Source organism: Anser anser (genome assembly GCF_964211835.1).
Source record: "Anser anser genome assembly, chromosome: 4".
Classification (NCBI taxonomy): Eukaryota; Metazoa; Chordata; class Aves; order Anseriformes; family Anatidae; genus Anser; species Anser anser.
Window position 1 is genome coordinate 45,734,407 of NC_139724.1, and position 24,352 is coordinate 45,758,758.

A 24,352-nucleotide genomic window follows, 5' to 3' on the forward strand; every position below is an offset into this window, starting at 1 on the left:
TCAAAGGGACACATGCACTTTAAAACACATGACAAAAGAAAAGCAATCCTTCAGAAAAAAAAAAAATAAAAAGTCTTCCATTCTAAGAAGAAGTGTTAGCTGTGGGAGTTCATTTTCTGGAGAAATGACAGTAAGCTCAGATGAAGGACAATCACCCCAGACCCCCCAAGAACAGCACACTAGAGTTTTATCAGGACCTCTTGCAATTTCTCTCCAAACATCAGAGCTAGCACCCAGCTGCATTTAGATACTGAAACATAAGTGTGCCAGCGCTGTGCCACAGGATGACCTTCTTTCTCTTAGTCTGTGGTCCAGGCAGCACAGGGACCAGAGACCTGGAAAGTGACACCTGCCTTTTGCTGCTTCACCATCTGTTAGCATGAGGAAAGGGTAACTTGATAAGCTTTCAGACACAGTGGCTATCTGCAATGCAAGCCTGGCAACAGTATGAATGTATTAGCAAAGGTGTCTACGTGCAATTCAAACATATTATTAAAGCTTTTTTTTTTTTTCCTGGAGATTAACCATGAAGAATTTCTTATTTGCTGTTGTGTTTTTTTTTTTTTTTCCTCTTAGAAAGGTCTCTGATAAAAAATAGGAAACAAAAATATTTTCTTCTGAAGCTTAGACCCAATATAACTAAGTTATTCTATCAAGTCTGAATGTATTTTGTGTCAGAAGTTGGGACAAAAATAGAAATTTTTAGTTAGAGCTGGAGTGGTATTAAAGTAAAAAAAGAGCATTTGTTTTTCATTTTCTGCAAGCAAAACCATGAATATTCCTACTATATTTTGCTTCTGATTAGTTTTTAGTATTGAAAATTAAAATCAATTAGAACAATTGCCTTGGTACTAAAGGGAATCACCACCATCTAGAGTAAAAGTTTGCAGAAGTGTTTATTTTTGGAAGTAAATCCAGACCAAGCAGCAGAGAAGAGATTGGTTAACTTCAAATTCAGTCTTTGAAAATTATTTTTTTTCCCCTTTTTTCTTTTTCCAGAGTAACATAGATTGTTTCTAACCTAGATTGTTTCACAGAATAAGTCTCTAAAAACAACTCTTAAATTCCACATAGAGGACTTAAATCTCACAGTTACATAGGCAGGGATGAGAACAAGCAAGTTTTCTTTTTCTGTGCCATTATCACAGCCAATCTAGAACAAACAGAACAGGAACCTAACACATCTAATGAACTGGGGATTTCTAACGTAACCTCTCCCTTGCACCAGGGAGCAGCAGCAGTACAGAGAAAGGAGGCAGTAACACTCAATTGCCAGGCTGCAGCTTCCTCGGTGCCACAGTTTGCAGCAAAAAAACATCTATCCTGGTGATATCTTCAGATAATATTGAACTTTAAATTATAGCTCCTTTATTTCCAGGGCAGGAAACACAGACAGTTGGCTGGATCAAGTCTCTCCCCTCACCTGTGAAAAGCCTTTTTCACAGATCTGCTGGAGAGCTTTAGCTCACAACAGCACCCAATGGTCTTAGCTCAGGTGCTCCATGGTTCAGTACCTGCTTTGATGGGTAAAGAGTTTGTTACACAAGTCATTGCAGAAGATCCGGGTAAGAATTTAGGCATCTTATTGTCATCAAATAAAGTAGACATTCATTAAACAAAACAGGACATAATCATTAGCTTTAATCAATGGCTTCAAGAAAAGAAAATGAAGACACAAAACAGTTTGTGGGTAGAGAAATTCGTAAGAGATCACATTCAGTAATAAAGAAAAAAGGGGTTAAATGTTCTTGTTATATTCACGTGAAGAGCACCTCCTTTGGTAAGGATACTCATCTTAATTTGTTATAGAGGGAAGGAAACTGACAGCTCATATCATTAAATAGACCCAGTTTTGAAGTTGCCTTAACTCAGTGTTCTGCATGAACACTGCATGCTCCTTTCTCATTCCAAGTCATCTGAGATTTATGGGCAATTGAAAGCTGGGAACTGCAAAAGGAACAGAGGGAACAACTGTGCTTTTATACATCCAGGTGGCAGAATAAGTAAAACTGAAAAATGAGCACTGATGTGCTGGAGTTTCAATTTTTTTTTTTTCTCAAGTGTGAGCTGGGTCCTAGAGAAAAGTCAGGGAGTAGAAGTAGGAACTTTTGGTTAGAAAAATTGATTGAAACTCCAGAAGATTTTCCACAGTCTTCAGAAAATGCAGGAACAAATTTGATCAAAGTACTCTTTTGCACGTTATGGAGTACACATTTTACCTTTGCCTGTGTTACTTCTATTCTAATCAGTCCAGCTAAAGACTGTCTTTTAGTATGTCTAAAGTCTTGCAAAACTAAACTCCACTCTTCCCCCAGATATGATTGTATCCCCATGTATTTATGTCAATCATCTACACTAAACTGGTGATTAGCAAGAAGAGTCTAGAAAAGATGCAAGTCTAGCATTCCAGATCATAAACAGTCTTTAATTCAGGGAAAAGTTCCCTTTGAGTAGGTTATTTCATATGATCTTACAATGACATTTCTTGCACTTCCCCCATGATAATTTGCTGCTTGCCACCACCGTCTACAGTGGTGATGAGATCATCAAGCTGAACTAATTCAGCATGATGGTACACTTGTTTCACTGTAATTAATCCTCCACATTTTCATTATGGAATTACTATTTTTCTTCAGAAAGTGTGCCATTATTGTTCTTTTACCTCAAGAAACTCCCTAATTTTACCACTACCAGTGAGGACTGTACTCCCAGGGCACCAGAGAGTACCTGGTTCCAGCTTGTCCCAGTCTGCAGAGCGACGCTGACTGATTGGTGTTGTGACTTAAGCACGTCTCAGAGGTTTTACTAAATTTCAAATATATTCATATTTCCTTGGCCAAGGGATTGGCTCATTCTCTGGAGGTTTCCAATTTTAGATGGCTCCAAAATGGTACTAAAAACATTCTCCAAGAAAAGCAGGGCTGTCACTCTGAGGAAGGTTTTTAGGGTGTGTGGAACACTGCTTAGCTGAGGAATGTCTGCATTTCTATGTAGCAAAGAGCACGCCATGCTAATGCAAGTATTTCATACTGGAATAACACTTACTTCATTCTGGTAAGGTGAAGAGTTTCAGTTTCCTCAAACACCCTGAATATTTTGCTGCCTGAGTAGTATCTGTCCTTTCAATAATCAAGGAAATCTTTATATGATGCTATAATGTCTGCATACTTAATAGGCTAGAAGCAGCTATCTGTATGAAAAGCCGTATGATTGAAAATGATGCAAGAGTGAAGACTTTCAGCATTTTCTGTTGATAATTAAATTATTTTTTTTTTTAAATCCTTGAATTATAGGGACAAATTCTTATTACATTCAAGGCCTCTCAGTCAACTATAGATCATGTATAAGAATTCAAGTTTTCACAAGTAATCTGAGGTTATCCAAATTGTACTTGTATACGTGCACAGTTTGAGCTTGGTTACTTTATTTTTCAGATCTCTGAACTGCCTGAAATCTTTGGTCCAGCTAGGGAAAAGCGAGCTATTCCTCAGCGTTAGTCCCCAAAAACATGATTTAAAGTTGTAGCCAAAGCATGGAATGGAATAATCCACATGAACAAACAATTACAAGTTTATGTTAGTTCATTTTCACATGCAAGCAGGCATATCATTCCTCTGCTTCCCTTCTCTTCAGGGATCAGGACCAGAAGCATCAAAATAGAGTAAGAAACACTTCTTCCACTATTCCTTTCCTGGCTGAAATCAGGAAAGGCTGGAAGTCTCACAGGAAAGACTTATTCCATGATTTTCCAACAGCAGAACTTTAAGGATGCTTCCAATAAGTGGAGAGATTTGAATGATTCTGTCCCTCAGCCAGATTTCCCTAGCTATTCATTAAGCTATGTTATTCTGATCATTGGTCAATTTATCTAGTTTATTTTGGCTTTCATCTGGGTGAGCATTTCTTCCATTTTCTCCAAACTTGACAGAAAGCACAATATTGAGAAATTAAGAAGGTTTAGAGCTTAAGACTCCTAAAAGTTTGACTTAGAAATTTAACAGATTCCTTTGAGAAGCCTAGGCACTCACAGACTGGCTTTTAGAGACTTTCAGCTCTTCTGTATGCAGATCAGTGCCTGGTGTGAATTTCAGAAAATAGCTCGGGAACTAAACTTCTTCAGAAATATTTTTGTTACTGGCTAAGATGTTCTGAAGTCACAAGGAAATCTTCTGGAAAGTTATTTATATCAATAGCTATCACACCACTGAAGTCAACCAATCTAATCATCCCTAGAGAGTTACAACAATAGGAATTATAAATAGCTAAAATATCCTGGATATCTCCAGCAGTATTTTAAAAACATTGGTCATACAGACTAGTAACTAAGAACAAATCTTAGGACATGACCTCTCAATTTGAATATCAGAATATGTGCTCACTTGTCACTGCCAAATGGCTTTCCTAAGGCCAGATGCTTTTTTCTAAGCAAAACACACTTAATGCAACAGACAAAGGTGAATACAAAGGCAGAGAATAGATGGTCCGTCTCATCACTATATAGGTAGGAGTCACTAAAAGTTTATGTACATGTGTTTGGTAAGGAAATGTAATAGATGAGACAAGCTAACAAAAAGCACTCAATTTTTGATTAACATGAAGACTACCTTCAAGATGAGTTTGTTTTGAGTCCATTTGTAGATGAATTTTAAATTATCATCTTCAATGCAGTTTAAGCATATCCAGAAGAGATGGACTTCAATGAGGCATGTATGTTTGTTTTATAACTTAGTTCCCTATTCACTTCAAATTCAAAGTGTTTCAGGTAGTAAAATTTGCATTATTTCAACACCATATGCATGGTTTTAGTTCTTTGGTGGAACTACACACACTCCCTCCATCTCATGAGTACTGCCTGAGGATATCTCAGTTTCCCTTTTCACTGTGTGCTTTGCAGCCTTCGGCAGTTCCTTCATACCCAGCTACAAGCAACCAAAGATCTCCCTACACATAGCTCCCCAGCCATCCACATTGCATAATGTTTCTAACGCAGACAAATGCAGTCAGACAACATTGAGGTAGACCTCACCTGGTATTGTCTTAAAACATTACCAGTGTCCCTGCTGAGAGTGTGACCAAAGCCATTTTACATGAAACTAAGAGGACATGAAGCAAAACTTCAAATGCCAGAAAAGAATGTTGCCAGAAAATACTTTGCAGCACTTGCAAGCCAGGACCACTTTCTGTAATGGTCATTTCTTTTTGTTCAGTGAAAGAGATGAAGGAAATTCTGAATAGTTTGAAAACTGCAAGACAAATTGTCTACATGCTGGGAAGTGTCCTGGAAAAAGTTAGGCAAAATGAAAAACTTAGGAAGTGGTGATTACACATACCAGCACTTCTTATACATCTTTATAATGCAGTCTACTTTTTTTTTCCTATCTTCAAAAAGTATCTAGGTAGCTAATAAGCAGCACATTATATTCAGTTCTGCTACTGGAACCCACTTGTTCCAGACCTGTACCATCCAGTTCTGTTACAGGACTTTGTCTGCCAAGATACTCTTTATTAGAAAGAAACAGAAAAGGACATATCCTGACCCCTTCCCTTTAGTGTTTGTGTAGTTATTAAAGGGTGAGTGCATGGTTATACTGACAGTTTAATCTGCCTAATTATTTTCATTAAACACTTAGGCTTTCAAGAACATCAGACTTCAGTCAGGTTGAAATTTCTTCTTGTACTCTGGAAATTTTTTTTTATTTTTTTTAAAGTTTGATATAAAATAGTTCAGCCTTTTTTGGAACAAACTTAGTGAAGGATGTTTTTGCCAACATTCATATTTTTCATCTGTTTTCTGAAGAACCATAATGATTTATAACAGGAGCTTAAAATCTGGCAGCAAGACAACCCTCAAGTTAGCATGGTATCTTTTGTCCCCAGGAAAACCCCATTCTTATTCAACTGGGTTAACAGTTACAGAAACATCCCAGTTGGTATTTATAGAACAGAAGCTGTAACATTTCACAGTTTTTTCAATACTGCAAGAGGAACATGCAAACTCTGAAGCCTGCTGGACCCCTTGTCCTGAACAGGTACTACACATCTGAAGATAAAGCTCTGGACAGCTTTATCCTGAGCGGATTTCCATGTGTTTTTTTTTTTTTTTTTTTTTTTTTACAGCAACTATGTCATCAGCAGAAAGAGTACAATAAAAATATTTAGCAAGAGAAGTTAATTGAAAGTTGATTTCTCCACATTATTTATACATGTCAGGAGAGATTAAAGCCTTTCAAGGTTGTATTGATCTATTCATCCTGTATAATGAGTTCCCTAGAATTTAACGGCTATTTCTTCAGTTGTTATAACTCAGCTCTGTTAAGAGTTACATTAGTTTACCCCGACTAATATACTTTAGCTAAGCTGCCAAGCTAATAAAACCATTTTAGCTGTACTTTTAAACTAATTCCCAAATATTATCTGAAAGGTTTCTTCAGTGCAAAAAACCCACCCCAGTATAGGCCACAGCCCTGAATCCGTTGCACAATCCATATTACTGGTCAGTAAGTGATCATGAGGGTACCCTAGGTTACTGCTTCCTCATGATGAGTTCAGAGAAAGGGTGAAAACAGTTTGAAAAACATTTCAAATTTCAGCAGAGTTTTTCAGGCTTTGCAGACACAGAAGTCACTCAGATGTCCAAAGGGACAGCCTTAGCAAGCCCTGTCATTTTATGACAAATTGGACCATGGTATTTTAGAAGGGATTTAGTTGGGATTGCTAAACACATGCCCAAAAGAGAACTGCTTCTTGGATTTTTTCAATCAAGTAGCACTATATTTGGACTGGAAACAGCCCGTGGACAAGCAGGAATAACCATTAGAAGGCAAGTGAGAAGTTTCAAGCAGATGATACTACAGTCAAGAAAGAAACAACTTGAATGTATCTGGGCACGTTTCCATACTGACTCAAGCAACACTTTTTCCCATGACATCAGACTCAAAACAACCAATATATTATAGCCCATATGTTGATTAAAGAAAACCCAAGCAGTGCAGAGGCATGCACCAGCCTACCGAGCACCGACTGAACAAAAGCTGGACTGCTTGCAAGCCATGGGAGTTAATAAAACAAATAAAAAGCCCCAAGTTTTCAGGATAAGGAGCCTGGGTAAGACTTCTCAGCAAGATGAGGTTGTGAACACTGAGGTAAGACTGAAAGTAAATTGGCTGGATAAATGTTATACAGTCTAACTAGATGACAAATACAATAAATGAGCAATGCTTTGAATATGCAGCAGTGATAAGGCTCAGAAATCTGAAAAGTTGGTTACAGATAATGTACTTAGAGAACCTGCTACCTAAAGTCATGTGGCATTTACATAGGAAGTTTGGACTGTAGAATGGTTTGTAATTGGTGTTCAGAAGATCTTCTGGCAGATAAAGGGTTTTCCAGCAATATAATGCTGAGAATAAACATGCAAAGAAATACATAAAAGCTGTTTTCACAAGAATAATGCTACTTTATAAAACTGATTGCATTTTAGGAGAAGAACAGCTAGGACGCCATCCTCACAAGATGCCAACAATCAATCTATTGAGAACAGTTAGTAAATCATACCATTTAGCAACTTAAAATGACATGGTGTATTCTGAAATCAAAACAGAAACTTATACTGGATGAGAAAGAAGTACTTGCTAGGACTAGCATATTGATGCTCTTTAGGAAAGAATTGGGAACTGCACTCTTACTTTAAGATGGCCTAACGACAGTAATGGCTTACTGCATAAAGCTGAATTTACTAACTGAATTTACTGCACTATCGAACGCTGAATTATCTGATCTGCTTATCCTGTGTAATAAGAGGCCACAGGCCATCTTCGTTCCCTCTCAGAACAACAAGAAGTCAAAATCAGAAAGGAGTCCTGTCAAATGAAGATAAATATGAATAGAAGTATGAAGTAGACAGGTTATGAAGTTTCAATTATTTTAGCAAAAATGATATAAGCTCATCAAGACCAGTAGCCATGGAATATCATTAAATAAAATGTAATGTCATTGAGGTTAAAATGAGAACACCTAGGTTTACAGAAGAATGGATAATTATTCTTTGTTTGTACAGTACTGAACACATTCACAAAAGGTAAGAAATGCCTTGTTCGTTAGCCAGATTTCTGAAGACAGTTCACTTATAGGTTTCTTCTGTTTTAAATGAATATATTTAAAGGAATAAAAATTTGTTTATACTGCTTACAAAAGCTTCAGTCCAGGAATGACTGGTTAGCATCAAACTATACAGTGAAAGACTTACTTAAAAGAGCAATGTAAACAAATTGGGCAATTTTAATTCTTTGCCATTCAGTTTGGATCTCTGCATCCATCTTTGACAGATACTTGTCTGTAGAGATATTTAGGTAACAGCATACTTGATTAAGCTCTGATACTGTCAAAAAAAAGAAACGTGCTTCTTCCAAGCAAATGATCTTCCTAAAATAGTCTCAATAGCAAGCTGTTATCTGTCAAGAGAACCCTTAAGGTTCTTAGTACTAATAACTACCTCCCACATTGTTACCAACAGTGGCAGATGCACATTCAAGTTTTTTGGAATATTCACTATTTTAAAAGTTGAGTACTAATGCCAGTTGAGGTGTGTTAACATCTGAATAGCACTCTTGCACTGATCTTCAGTGCCTAAGGCAAAACCCAACAGCTTTTTTTCTGCATCTTCCATCTCCAATTTGCAGGAAATAGGGATGACTTACCGGCCAAATTCACTACGTAATAATCACCGGGACTGAGTGAGCATGGAAGTACATGATTTCTGTAGTGATATCACCTTTTGTAACCCTATGTTTTCCTCCAAGGTGGAGAAATAGTGGTCAGCCACTAACAGCTGCCAACACACCACTGCAGTTTACAGCATCTTTTAGCTACTGTAACATTTTGAGCTAGAAGGAATGAATCTATTATAGATGCAGAAGTAGCTTAAAGTGGCTTCTCTCATGTTTCTCCCTTCTTTCTCTCCTCAACACCCTGCAAGGATAAGAGCAACCACCTCAGAACAGGCAGAGATCTCTTTAGTAACCTCTTTCCACCAACAGCCTCTGGAAAATGACTCCTATAATTTCCATGAAACAAAGAAAAGGCCTGGGCTAACCATGAACTTCTTTACTCTAGATGGGGATAATCCCCAAGTTTAGTCAGAGCTAAGATTTTGAAAAAGGACATAAATTACAATAGCTTCATTAACTTTGCTACAACTAACAACTTTCACCTGACTTGTACAGTTTTGTTCTTTTACACAGCAAGTGCTCTTAAATTCTCATCTAATGCTAAAAGTCTATATTCCTCTTTTCTAAAAATGTATTAAATGATGTATCTTAAAACCACAAATTAATACATAGTCTGAAGACAGTCAAAATAATCTGTGGACAGGTGTCAGTGAATAATTTCTTCAAAACAAGAATTTCATATCTTAAAAAAGATATATTTTAAACCTATACACTAGGTCCAATTTGAAACCACCATTATAGAAATTAAGTACCTGCTATCATTCCACGCTCAGAAGCAAATTATGCAGTGTATAGTGCAGATGAACACTTTACAATTCTTTAAGTTAAAGAAAGTAATTTAAGTTGTTTAGCAGCTTAAGGTACAGTTAACAGTAACTTGGCTTTAACTCATCACTTTAGAAGTCCATCCTGTAGATTCAAGAAATTCTAGAAAAGGGAAGCATAGTAGGTCTTTTAACCTTATCTAATCCTTATGAAGTCATTAACATCAAACCGAGGAATAGAAACATAGTCTGACAACTAGCAGGCATATTAGTTATCTTTCAGCCCCTGCTCTTGATTTTAAGCTGAGGCTGTACATTCCCTGCACTGCATAGAAAGGAGTGTAATGAGATACAACTGGGAAAAAACATTTTGAACTTGATGACAGGTAGCTGAGCTTAAGACTAAGAGGTTATTTATGCCTTCAATAGTGCTACGGGTCTGGTCTTCAATATCCATATCCTTAACATACAGGCAAAGGATATGTAGGAAGAGAGAGACATGGTGCAGTGTAAGACTGCACTCACTGCGTTGTAACAAGTAGCATTGCATCCTATTTATTCCATAGAGAAAAATACCTTTATAGAATACACAAGAAAGTGCTAAGATCTGGATTACAGTCAATATAAAGCACTGATGTCACTATTGCAAAGACCTTTGTAGGTGCATTTTCGATGTTCATATTTCAAACTCACGTAACACCTGCTTATTTAACAGCAACCTGTGTAAACACTAATCCATGCTTTTTAAAGAAAAAAATGGAAACTCTGCACCCCAGTGTCCATTTCATAAGATGCATGTAAGACAGGTCTGCAACTGGTTTTGCTTTAGTAGTCATGCCATCAGCAATTACAAACATCTCAGCTACACAGGTCATAGTTTCCACATTTGTACCTAACTGTTCTGCTAAACTTACTTTGGTGTAACAAGCCAACATTCTTTAATAGAAAATCCAGATATTTTCACATTTAGTATTAGCATATTCTATATGCATAATTGCTTTTATGATATTTATCCCAGTGTATGAAAAGCAACCAAATGGCACAGTAGACTGTCATGAATTGCTAGGTAAGAAACGTTCTGTTGGACTGAACCAGCTGTTGAACATGTCTTTTCAAAATCCTTGAAAACCATGTTAACTGCTACATCTTGTTTTTCATGCACCTCAGCAGTTCTTCATGTTGGCTGGAAGTGCAGACTATGAAATGACTGTTCTTGCATTATTGTGAGTTTGGCTTTAGCCAAGAAGTCCTGGAATTGCAATCGTGTATTCTTTGGGGTATATTCAAAGTTAAACTAAACCTCCAAATGTTTCTTGGCTCACCTGCCATTAACTGGACCTTGAACTAACCATTCAATGGCTGGGGGGCTAGTGCTGCCATCTGTTTTGACAAATGTTTTCCATTGCCTCTGCATAGCTGACAGAACACAAGGCATATTGGGAAAAGGTGAGGTTCTCTTTCTGATTCACCAAGAATTCTTCTAGTGCTCAGAAATCTAATCAGAACATAGCTGACTGTATGAAACTAATTGTAAATCTGTTTGTAAAAGATTTTAATTTGTCATGAGCTGTAGGTCTTCTCAAATTTTCCTAGATGCCTATCAGTTACTCTGAGCATCTGTCTGCTCTTTAGTCCTTCAGTCAAAAAAATCTCTATTAAGTGGAAAATCATAGCTGGAGGCGTTCTGAAAAAAACAATACACATCACTTCTACTTCTGTCTTCCATACAGTTTCAAAAACTGCACAAAAGTTATAACCATGCACATTAAGAAAAGCAGTTGTGTAAAGTCAGATTTATTTTTTTTTAGTTATTAAAACCAGAAATCCATAAACAGACTTAGGAATAGGGCTTTATCTTTCTCACAAGATAGCCAACGACTGCCTGTTTCATATTGTTAGTTTCAGGTGTGACTTAAATAGCTTTGGCACAGCAATAGGAAAAAATGACATCTCAGAACTTTCGTATCGAGTGCCAATAAGCTCTTATTTAGCCTGCAAGATATTTTGATAGCAAGATGAATTTTTTAATACCAATTCCATATCAGAAAAGCATTTTTTGTTTCTGAAAATCAGAATCTTCATTTCAGAGTAACTTCCTAAAACAACATGTGACACTACAGCTCTCCAGCACAAAGGCTAACACAGATCAGCTACATCTTTTTCTCTCTTAAAGGCAGTCTGTGGCTTGTAGACCTGGGTATCTGCTAGGTACTCTTCTCTATAAGAAGAGAGCCTAATCTGACCTCAGAATCAATTGTTAGGTCTGCACAGACCTCAGGACCTCAAAACAATTTTTCATTTCTTAATGCCAATCTACTATGTATTGTATTACTTCCTCAGAAACTGAGGCAATTGCCTGCAAAACATGGGAAGAAAATTCTCTAATTTTCCATTCCTTTTCCATATAGAGTTAGACACTTATATCATGATGATCTAATCTCCTCTCCACTCAAGCAGCAGCTAGAAATGGGTTATTAGCAGAAGGTTCTTCAGCTTTCTTATAAGATAAAGCACTTCAAGATAGCACACATCCACTTCTTGGGGAGCTGCTTTACTAGTCTCTCTAAAATATATGGTCAGGTTTATTCTCTAAATAAAAGATAAAAGATATGGTCAGACCCAGATCTGAAATGAGACAAATTTATTACAGACTGCCCAGGACCGTGAAGACTTCCTACCTTCCACATTATAGCGTGGACTATGTCTGTATCCTCAAGATTACCAAAATCCCGATTGCTTAAGCAAGGCTGGCCTCATAATTCAAATAGCAAAATTAATCCCAGTGTCTTAAAGTTTGATCTTACCCGCCAAAAAAAAAAAAAAAAAGGCAAGTTAAATTGGTGCTTTAGATCTACCTACATTTTCTCTACCATAAAGTGTAACTTGAAAGGTATTTCTTAATTTCATCTCATAAAAATTATAGTCTGGACTATGAAAACATCAAGCCTGATCCCTTCTGGTTGACACACTGTCATCAGTAACAAGAATTCAGTGGCATGTAGGCTTGCAGTGTCTCAGGTGTAGTCAGCTGGAATTTAGTTAGAATAGAAGTTTCCCCTTATCTCGTAGCTTTGCAGGGATAGTAGAAAGAACGAAACAACTGTTTATATTTATCTCTAAGTAGGTGTGTGAATGCATATGTAAGCAACTGCCAGGTAAGCAGAGATCATTTTTATACTGTCATATTCCAAAGGAATAAAGACACCATGTTAAGGAGTCCCAGACTCTTTCCTGTGCGAACCACTAGAGATATTGGGCAAACAGCAGGAACTACGCCCTTTCCGCATGCACACATACAAGATGCACAAGGGATAGCACTATAGATAGTGCTACCTAATGCCTAGATTGCACACTGCATGACAAACTCATGCCCCTTCTCATTGCTATGCCTGGTGCTAGTTGCATAGAGAAACAGAGTGCGAAGCATTGAAGAAAGTAATGCCCACTTACACAGCCTAGTATCTTTGCACCAGAATCAGTGTGTGTATCACAAACCACCTACAATCACCCAAATACGAGCTGTACCCCAGCTCTACTCACCAGGCCAACACAGCACATCCCTGCTGCCCTCTGCCATGGCCCTGCTCTCTAAGTCAAGACCAGGTGTTACCAGCACCCACAGCAGCACTTGAAGGAAGGTTCACAGTCTTCCTCCAGATAGTCTATCTCAGCCATTACTACCTGAAGATGTTTATCTTACAGCTCAGCTCACCTAGACTATTTCACACAGGCAAAGTTGAGAGCTGCCATCCTTGCATACAACTTAGAAAAGGCTGTGGGGCACCAGCAGTAAATACTTACACATCTCTACTTGGATAAGTAGGGCCTAAATAAAAATTGGCTTTGAGTTTTCAGTTTTTAAATGGACAAATGCAAGTGATCATTATAAAGTTACATTTCTGAGAAATTTAGGAACAATATCTTCTTTGGTAAGAAATGCTGCTAAGGATCAGCAACAGTCTGTTTGGGGGTGATACAGTATTTGCCTTCCATATTTCAGATTTTCCCTGTGCTTATTACAGCCCTATTGGTTCTCATTTCATTTTATATCCATCTGCGCTGCTCATAGGTCACAAATCTCCCTAAAGTCAGCTTCTATCCCACCTTTCCCCTGAATTAGGTACTTTACTATTTCATTGTCTTTTATTTACAATCCAGTTCCATTTTACCATTGAATCACTTCATCTTTTAAAACAACATGCTTGTTTAGATCATGGCCCTACAACCAAAAGCCTCTGCATTTTCTCCTTGAAAGGAAAGGAGAAAGACTGAGAAATACTGTTGCATGCCAACACCAACAACTTGCTGTTAGCCTCATCTTTTTCTGCAACTAAGATGGATGAACCAGAGCAAAGTTTTTTTGAGGACCTGTACATTTATCTAAATAAATGTATGAGCACAGGCTCAGAATGCTTAAGCAGAGAACATATACAGATATTTTAACTGAACAGTACCATCCGAGCTGCATCCGTTCTATATAGTTAAGGAAATTGTCTAAGTTGTTAAAAAAGCAAGACCTCTTCTACAGAAGTCTCATGTGCTGCTCATGTCTGTACCTGAGGTTTGGATAAATTGGAGCAGGCTGAAAGGCTTTCATCCAAAACTATTTTCAAGGCAAAAAGAAATAAATACTTCAGAAATATTCTGCAAAGATCTGGCTTAATTTGGTCTTCCCTCTGCAAGCAGTGATGATATATACATCCAAAGCTTTTCAAACTAAAAATAAGAACCATTATTTTTATTTAAAGTTTCTCAAATCTTGTGGAGGATTGTATTTGTGTGAACATGGCATCACGATGAAAGCAGTATAGGTAGCCTTAAGAATTAGGTTTTCTTTGGTCCCTGGAATTGATTTCATCCTGCCCAAGTGCTAACTTCAGTATCACGAGTATAAAGTTATGCATACATGCACCTCTCTGCAAGATTTGATCCGTTAATGCTATTAGGATATATATGTGGAAGAGATATGCAACATATGTAACACTGGAGATCTCTTTTCAAAACTTACGCTACAGCTTCAAGTAGTCTTTCTCCTTAATCAGCACAGACTCCAGACATCGTAACAGTTATCTGCAGCTCTCAAAGCCCCCTAGCAATATTATATATCTGCTAGTCTTATTTCTCTGCCCTTTATTAGCTCACCTACCATACTTTAACAGGGATGAACCAAGTAAAATTTCAGGAACCGTTTTTGAAGCTTATGAATTATTTTACTGGTACCAAAGTAAATAGGTCTGCCTAAACGTTTTCTCTAATAGCAATAAATTCAGTCTTCCTATTCTTAGAAGAAGTATTTTCAGCCTCTTATTAGAATCACGAGAATCAAGGGAGTTGATGAGGGTTGCCAATTCTGATAAAGCAACCATGTAAGTGTCCAGAAAAAGTAGTAATTAAAAGCTACATTTCATCTTGATTTTTAAAATGACCTTTCCTAATTTCTGTGCAAAATATAATAACCAGATACAAAAAGCCTTGCATAAATCAGATCACAAGATGTTTTTAAGATATCTGGTTTATCTAAACTTGAACTGAATAATGAATTTATGCTAGCAGTACAGAAGAAGGAAAGATGTAAAATTAGGTTGTGCTGCTAACTGGGCTCCTGAAGTTCTGAAAAGAGAAATCACAGACAACGAAAAGTACTGCTTTACAATTCAGGTTGCATGTCACAATGTCATACCTATGATTCATGTCACATGCCACAGAGTCATTGTGCACATGTACAAATCAAGTGCCAGACATAAAATTAGGTATTTCTGGATTACATAGAAATTACTTAAGTATATATCTTAGTTAAATATTAGTAAACAGTAAAATCTTTTAATGTAAAGTATTGAAATTTCATTTTCTCCTTAACTTTAAAAGATCAACTTTCTTTCTGAAGCATGCAACTCTTTGTATTTACTTGTCTTTCCTTTGTCTTAAAACAGAAGAGAGAATAACAAAAGGAAAAACAGACAATATCACTAATTGTCTTTATTCATATTACCAGATAAATTTCTTTATGAAGAGATGAATGACAGGCAAGGGTATATGCATAATCTAGAATTTTTAAAATACTCTAGGATTACTTTAAAACTTGAGACATACCTAAGCAGGATTAATTCAAATTTCCCCCAGCATAACTGAAAGATATTAGGCCCTGGAGACCTTAGTATTATTCAAAGATATAATTTTAAAGAAAAAAGGAAAAAAGTTCTGCACATGTACGCCCTCTGTGAAACCATTCCTTCATCGGTGAAAGCAGAGACATACTGTAATGTCTCATAATTCATAGGAATTACATTAAAAGCAGCCATAGGATTTGTGGGTTTATCTTCTATTTAAAAAGGCGACCACACAATCAGTAAACTTGCATCAAGGGAAAAAGAGTGAAGCCCAATGATATTAGCTATTAAACATTTGAAGAACAAAACTAAGAAATAGCCTGATCTGTTTTAGTCCACCTGACATTTATGTCCACATCAAACTAACAAGTCATTAATATCCAGGTAAATGTAAGCAAGGGAGATTTTAGCTGAGAAGTCTTGTTCAAAGTAATAAAACTTTTATTCACACTCAGCTTGTACATCAACATTTCATAACTTGGCAGCCCTGAACAAATACTCAGAATCACCAGTCCAATGGCACGGAACAGAATCAGTCAGTATCTGTTAATAAAATCCTTACATGACTACGGAAAAAGCAATTACCATTAACATTTTTTCTCAGAGAAACCTGGCTACATATAGGGAAAAAATATCAGACAGCAAATTGCGTGTGATAGGGGCTTCAAGTTTTTCCTTTTTGCCTTCTACACAAAAAAAAGATTCCTTGGAACTCAAGTTCTTTCACAGACTTTAGCTTCCTAAAGAGCCACAAGAGAATTTGCTCATCCAAGTTCTCTTAAGCCAGGCCTGTCTTATTCCAAAACATTCTTAAATGCTAAAATCAGCAGATAACAAGAATGTATGTCAAAAAGACATGCTTCATTCAGGAGAAGATACCAGATACCAGTTTTCCAAGTTAACCATTTTCAGTTTATCATAAATTCTCATCTTACCACTGATTTCTGCAATGGAATTTCTTTTAGCTGTCAGTTCTGTCATAGTGTATAGAGCAGAATACAGCATACTAAATAGTATGATTTTTAATATGCCACATGTCACAGTATTTATTAAGGTCTCAGGAGTTACCAAGACAATATACTAACATTTAACTTTATGTGCTAATACTCAAGATTAACACGCAGCGAGAATCATAACTATACAAATATAGCAGTTTTTAAACTCTACCAATTAGAATCATAGAATGGCTGGGGTTGGAAGGGACCTTAAAGATCATATAACTCCAACCCCCAAGAAAGGAAAGAATCCATCAAGTAAGAATTTTTTTTTTTGAACTAAGCTTACAGTGATTAGAGTTTCTTATCTTTCCCATGCCAAGGGAATAATCCTATAGTACCCTACTCTGACTACAAAGCTGAATGCCATTAGGAAATCCCACTGTTTTCAGCAGCAAGTACAATTTTAGTAATTACAACTTAAAAAAAAAAAAAAAATTAAGTATTCCTGAAGGTCTTTAGCAGCATATACTAGTATTAGTATAAAAATACTATGTGTGTATATATAGACATATATATTCACATTTTAAAACAGTGCTAGTTCAGCGCTAATTCAAAGAAAAGACACAAGGAAGAAACTGATACAAGACTTTGGAATGACTAGCTGAATCAACAATATGACTAACGGTATGAATTGCAGCTGACAGCACATCTTTGCATAGGACAACAATAAAGATGACTGGTCAGAGTAGAAAATGATGACTTATGCTGCATAAAGTATCTCGTAATATAAATGCAAGCAGATAGTATCTTCAGTGCACATGAAAATAGAGTTGGTTTTGGGACTTACAGTAATCATTGCCCACAGTCAGGAGGTGTGCTCTTTGTGAGTACATCTTTCCACGACTCCAGACTGTTATATGCCACTTTCAGTTGTAATTAGTTGTGGTCATTTAGTCAAATATTATGAGGTCAAACACTTTCAAATCTACATAGGCAGACATGGCTATCAGCAGTCTGATTTTAATTACAGAACTGCTACAACTAATCAACACCCACATCTTGCTTCTGGTCAATGCCATGTACCTTAATAGGTCTGTAGGTTGTGTGCTGTGTTTAACAGGTAGAGTTTTATCAGTTTTGTGATTTTAGTTTTACTTGTAATCATTCTGAAAGTTTAATTACTGCTGCCACTTGTATATGTATTTTCTCTGTAGTGTTAAATACTAAATAAAATTGATTCGCTTTGGACACTTCCTGGGGCTAAAGAGTTCTGGAAGGCTGCTTTAGGACCTCCGTTCAATTTTCTGTTAGTTCCTGGACAGTGGGATTATGTTGTTTTCTAGAGTAAAGCGTCTACATTTAAAGTCCTCCATCCCCTTGGATTTAGGGAATTATACCGTGGTAGCTACTATGAATTTAATTACTATTTCTGACAAAGCAGACTGGTGCAGAATACACTCCCCTCCCCCTCGCACCTTCTCACCTACTTTTATTTTTATCATGGGAACAGAAAATGACAAGAAGGGGTGAGGTCTTAAGTCACTAAACCCAATCTCTGCTGCCTCAGGCACCACATCATCTCATCTTTCACAAACTCCACCACAGAAGTAGCTTGCCTTCTTACCATCCTTAAGTCGAATGAAAGACAGCTACCCCAGACTCTGCTTTAAAAATTAAAAGCCTCTTCTACTTTGCAATCTAAAATGGCTTTAAGTCACCATTAATTCATTGTGTCAACTTTAACACTTAGCTTAAATAATCTTATAGCGTTCATCTTCTAACGCATTAATAAAAAACATATTACCTGTCTCCTATTTTGCTAGCCTAAATAAAACAAATTCTCCCATCTTCTCTTATGTGGGAGATCAACATAGATTTGACCAAGCTATCGTTTAGTGTACAGATTTTATATTGTTCTTTTTTTATTATTATTAATTGTTAATTTTATATTGTCCTTCTATTTTCAATTTCTCATCGAGTATTCAGGATAAGTTCCTTAGGAAAATGTCTGTCAGGAATTTTCTGTGGTACATGGCATGGTCCAACCAAATCACAAGTGTCAGTCTCAAAGCACACATTGCCTATGAGTTAGGCTGCAAGTTTAGACAAGGCATCCAAAAATTAATTAATACTCAAATTAATACTTGTTACACTGATCAGCTTATTTATATATTTATTGCAGCATGCCTTGACTACTGAAATTACACCCTCTGTAGCTTCCAAGTTTTCCCATTCTGCTCAGACCACTGGAAAACCACAAAGCCACAAACAGATAAAGATGTTTTTTTAAAAAACATTTTTTGTAGTTATGTCTTCATATTTCATTTGTGCCTCCTTACTTTCTAATCAGTTTCTATTTTGTTGATTTGGGGTTCTGTACAAAGAGTATCCAATAACTCTTTATTTGTTATCCATCCGTCCTATCCCTCATTCTTGGCCGAACAATGTTCCTTTACTAGCACAGCTCCACAAGTCTGGGTGCTCTAATAAACAAACCCTCCAGGTCAGAATGTTTTCTTACCTTTGACTTATCAGTCACCCTCCTCCTCTCAGTATTTCCAGAGTATGACAAAAATTCTGAGAGCCATGGTTGCACCTATTTCTATTGCTCTTCTTAGACATTCCAGCAGAAAAGTATTTAGCACCAAGCGATGAGCTCATTTTAAGAGCTGCTTTCAACCAAATTTCCTTTTCCAGATGGCATATGAATTGAAACCTTCTATCATGGACTTAACAAGCCGTGGGTTGCTGTTAATTGTCACTTCCAGGTTTCAGTGTTGTTTATAAGCCACTAATAAAGCCTGCTGTTCCTTTCAAATTAGAAAATTAATTCTAATTTTTAAGGGTATACTTCACACCCTACTTTCCTTCTCCCTCTTATTAAATTCTTGCCTTGACTTCTGCCTGTGTATTTCTCACACGATCAGCAGAAGATTAAATCTTGATATTTCATTGAGATTTTCTTCGCATCTTTTTCAGATAAAGTTCTTTAAGGGATTTTACAGTAAAGGCCAAGTATCTTCTGCTCTATCAGCTCTTATTGCAGAGAAAAGAACTTGTCCCTTTCTTGTTTAATATTCTGAAACAAATTCTTACTCTGGTGAATAACACATAAAAAGAAGTGATACCATATTGATATGCATACCATATGAAAAATAATATATTTTAATATTTCCACTGTCTGATACCTTATCTCAACCAGCAATTAACAAATGTGCAACTGGCAGTCTTCTGAATTTGTGTAGCTTAGTAATAGAAAACAAAGCAGCAACAACAAGGTGAGGTTAGGTTGTTGGTTTTTAATATTAGAGCAGAGTTTAAGATGAGTGCCAAGTCACCAGGGTTCTGTCCACTAATATCTACAAGGCTTCCAGATGACACCCTGAAACATGAGCTGCACAAGTCCAGCTTGTTGATCACCAAGTTTCTATTATTTGTCAGGTAACTGTAAAGTAGATATTGGACTTGGGTCTTTCCAAATTGTCTGATGACAATTTAGAGTACAAAGCCATCTGAATTACAAGAAATAAGGTATCCACATCAGCAAAGCACCAAGTCCAGGACTCTTCTGCAGTTTACAAGACCCATTACCACCTTACACTCAGGCAGGCACATGCACTTCCAGCACAGGCATGCTCACTTTGGGGGCTTTTGCATGCTTAGCACTCTATTAGCCAAACTTTACATAGAGTAGATGTACAGTGAGTGCTAAAAGCAGGGCCTTAGAAGTTAGAATATGTACATCTTCAGTCATCACATTCTTCTCCCTGCAGCAAGGATTTGGAAGAAGAGACCAAGGTCATGCTACATAACTACAAAATTTCTTAGCCAGCCCATCTATAGATGAACTCTCCAAGGAAGTTGCTTTAACCCCAAGGCCATATTCACAGCTGTAAGACTTCTACATGGCCTAGAGAAACGGATTCCTCATTCAGCCTCCAAGGCATTTCCCAGCAAAAAGCCCAGCTGTTTGAGCTGGGAATAGTTTGGAATTACAGCTTTCAAAATCCTGCACTTTTTACAGTTAATTGAAAACCAAATTCGATGGGAACATACCACAGAGAAGTCAAATAAAACAGAAATGTGGTTTGTATGCTTCCTCTAGACATGCATCAAGAAAGGAGAACCCAAACAGAAAAAGGCTCTCCTTACTATTCACTTACTATTATAAGCAAATCATAGGCTCTATACAACAGATTCAAATTCCCTAGACAGAAGTATGCTCTCATACATATCGCTGACTGAAAAAAAAACAATCTGATAATTCAAGCTGAAAACATATAAATCAGAGTTACGCGCCCTAACAGTTACCTGGCATTGTCAGTGGCCACCTCAAACTGAGTAGAAGGGAAGTAGAGAAAGGCAGCATTTCAGAGCAAGCTGCATCAGCACACCCTGACAGCTACAGCCAGGCAGTGCCACTTGCCTGCTCCTCACTGACAGCTGTCCCAGCCCCAACAGCCAGCTCTGCTCTACCATCTCACCCTCCTTATCTACATGTAGGAAGGCTGTGATCCCTTCTTCAAGAGAGCGTACACCATGGAACTGAATACCTAAATTCCAAGGAGCTCTTTAAGCCCCTACCTGCAAATTAAATCTCTCCCTCAAAACATTAATTTTGCATTTAAAAAATACATATGCATGTGAGTCTAACATAGAGTAACTTTTGTATAACAAGTAGAAAGAAAATCCAGGCAGAGGTGGTTAGTTCTCAGGCTTCCTCCTAGTTTCTGGGTTACTGGAATAGCACCTGCTTTGCCTCTAGAGATCTCTTCTCCTCTGACACCACGCACTAATACAGAAGCAAAATGGAACTAGAGGTGCATCACATACCAAGATGTATGCACACTATATTCATTTAGTCACTCATGAGCTTCCTGAACTGTATCCTGCTTGCCACATGAATAGCTAATATTCTTCGTCTGTTTTCTTGTGTAAATATTCGGGGGGGGGGGGGGGAAAAAGTGTTCTTCCAGTGCTTTGGAATGTGTGTTTTGGGCAAGAAAGTATTACACTGGATTTACTGTACTTTGATACTTCTGTGTCAGTTACTTGAGATCAAAGCCAAACTCCCCCTTACAGGGGGAAAGTCACCTTAACCTAGAGTTACACTGTGCTAGTGGTATTTACATTTGGATACTATCAAAGAAATCTCACCATCACTAAAACATATAAAATATTAACCAAATTCAGTATTTTCTGTTGATTAAATCAGCTGTCCTGACTTTTGTTTCTATACACTGGATAACATATATACCAAATACAATTGTTGGCCCTACATTGCAGCATTTTGTTCTATGATGTGCATCTGGTCTCCAAGATATTTTGAAACAACTGCATGAAGCACTACATAGTATAGGTCTTGGCATATTTTCTACAATACTATATAGTGATTTGAGCCACAGATGTTTATTCCCACAGGAGATGTTATTAAGGACAAGGAGTTGTGAACATACCATAAATGGCCCTAAATCTTCAATAGGAACACAGTAGTTTTTCATTTTCACCATTAAATATGATTATAGTAATTAACCCAAAACTTATAAAACACAGTTATATTAATTATAGGGTGTAAATTGACGGTCTATCCAAAATGTTAACCATTCTGTTGTATGTTGGGTTTCTGCTTTATTGTCTCTGGTACAGAGTCATTTCATTAGAAGAATATGTTTCTGGAACCACTCTTCTGGCAAAGGCAACTCCTTCAGGAATCTTGGTTACAGACCTATTGGGTCAGATTATCTGACAGGTTAGTCTTTCAACACTTTCTGAAGGCTGGGGAAAATACTACGCTTTCTGTTGGAAAATCAAAGCAGATAAAAAAAGCCCATTTCTTGAGCTGAGTTTTTTTGTTTGTTTCAAACTCTTTCCTTTTACAAGCTTAATTTTTATTCACAGCTTCTCCTGATATGAGCATGCAACATGGGGTTTAAACCCTTTCCTTAGCTGAAGTTTACAGATTTTACCTCCTTCAAGCCCTTAAGATTTTTATACAAATTGCTTCACCAGCTATTTTGATAACCCTTATCAAGCTTTCAGAAGAGACATAGCAGCAGGGTTTTTTTCCTAAAAATCTCATCTTTTGTCTCAGTGATTGGAACCAGGCTCCTTTGAAAAAATCTGTCCCCAAGATTACTGTTTGCCACTGAATCGTGAATATTTGGATTGCCTATGTAATGCAAACTGCATAAAGAAGTAGTGATTCTGTTTTCAAAGGAAAGTAGAGCTGAAGGGTCAGACAAATCAAGCTATAGTGCCTCGTGCCTTTCTTCTTCCAAAGGAGTGGCTAATGACTTTGGGAAGACTGGAAAGAGGTCAAGTATGAATGCATGATTAAGAGAAGAAAAATCTTCCACACCAATTATAGTTTCTATGCTTTTGGCTAGAACCCAGAACCCTGCTTCCAGGGGTAGCCCAGTGACTTTTCTATTTCCTAATCACTCTACAGGGTCAAAAGGATGGATGCATGCAATCAGTTTGCTATTTTGTAAGCCTGGAAGAAATGGGATTGGCAGACAGTCTCAGAAATTCAGTTAGAATATAATTAACAATAAAATAAACTTTTCCCAAAAGAAAGCTACTCAGGCTTCAAAATCCTCTGACATTGGGGACCGCATACAAACTACGTTTCTACCTAGCTCCCCATCACTACTACCTGCAGCACTATCATTACTTCACAAAAGCATTCAAAAACCACAGGAAATTAGAATAAAGCAACAAATTCTACCACCGTATAAAGCACTATGCTTGGCATGCTCTCATTTGCTAAAGTCTACTGTTTTTCAAACTAGTTAGCACTCTTCAAACTAGTTAGCACACATGAACTCCTTTTTCAGTTGATACAGAATTGCAGACATCCATCCCAACAGCATTCAAGGAGTTCTCCAATGCAAGAACCTGTGGTGCATTTACTGAGGGTTCTGCCTTGTCCTAGGACTGTACAGAGTTTCAAACCCTGACAATGTTACAATGTTTTAAGAATTGCCAGGTGAACGAAGAACATCAATCTTTGTTTAGGGTATGAAAATCTTAGTCAACATTGAAAAAAAATTAAAAAAAATAAAAAAACACTCATATGCCTCTGAATAAAAGCATTTTTTAAGGAAGAGCCATTCCACTTCCAGCCGCACACAGGAGCATCACAGCTGCTGTACTACTTTTACAGTAAGGTACTATCTGTCTTTCAGGGTATGTCACCAATGCAATGGATGAAATCCACAACCCTCACAAGGCTCCTTTGTGCTGCCGCAGGTCTGTGGTTCCACCTCCACACCACTTAAGCACTGGAGCAGTTGAAAGGTATGGTGGGAGGAAAGGGAGCACAAACTGTTCTTGTGATCCCAGCCGGAAAAATGGCTCCTCTGAAAAGACATCCATGTAGCTGCTGTAATTTGCATTAGGAAATGTTTTGTTTCACAGAAGTCAGAGATGTACCAACATCTTATTTATGTGATAAAAAGAATAATGATTGGGGTTGTCCATGCCTTTTTCTGCAGAGATCATGAACAAAAGAGTGGGACAAAATCATGTTTGAAGTTTACCGAGTTCTGTTTTCTCACTTACCGGTTTATGTAACTGTGATCAGCAGCACTTTAAGAGTTAAGCCAACACAGAACTTTCCAGTTCACTACTAGCAGTTAGAACTGAGTTTGAATATAAATTGAAAATGTAAAATTATCTGAAGCTCAAATGGCTGCTTCCAATGCATTTTTATTTACTCTCTCAAGAGCCCTCTTCACATCTCTTGTTAAACTATGTACTACATTCAAATTAAAGCCTAAGATATATATATAACTTCTCTTTCCATTTCTCACCAA

The 24,352-nt window shown here is 37.2% G+C and overlaps 2 protein-coding genes across 6 annotated transcripts in view; one reads left to right on the top strand and one right to left on the bottom strand.

The window, feature by feature from the left end:
- The window catches only part of LOC310899529 (uncharacterized protein), a 68,295-nt gene that overhangs the window by 25,214 nt on the left and 18,729 nt on the right, over positions 1-24,352 (bottom strand). The window lies entirely within an intron of this gene.
- PDE5A (phosphodiesterase 5A) overlaps positions 6,838-24,352 on the top strand; it is a 135,616-nt gene continuing 118,101 nt past the window's right edge. Inside the window, exons 1-2 of one of the 4 annotated variants that reach the window (XM_083835964.1) lie at positions 6,838-7,142; positions 23,723-23,834. In XM_083835964.1, coding sequence (XP_083692090.1) covers positions 23,740-23,834 — 95 coding nt within the window. In that variant the 5' untranslated portion in view covers positions 6,838-7,142; positions 23,723-23,739. Of the gene's footprint in view, positions 7,143-23,722; positions 23,835-24,352 lie in introns of those variants that run through there. The other 3 variants (XM_083835962.1, XM_083835966.1, XM_083835959.1) reach the window with 3 other exon arrangements.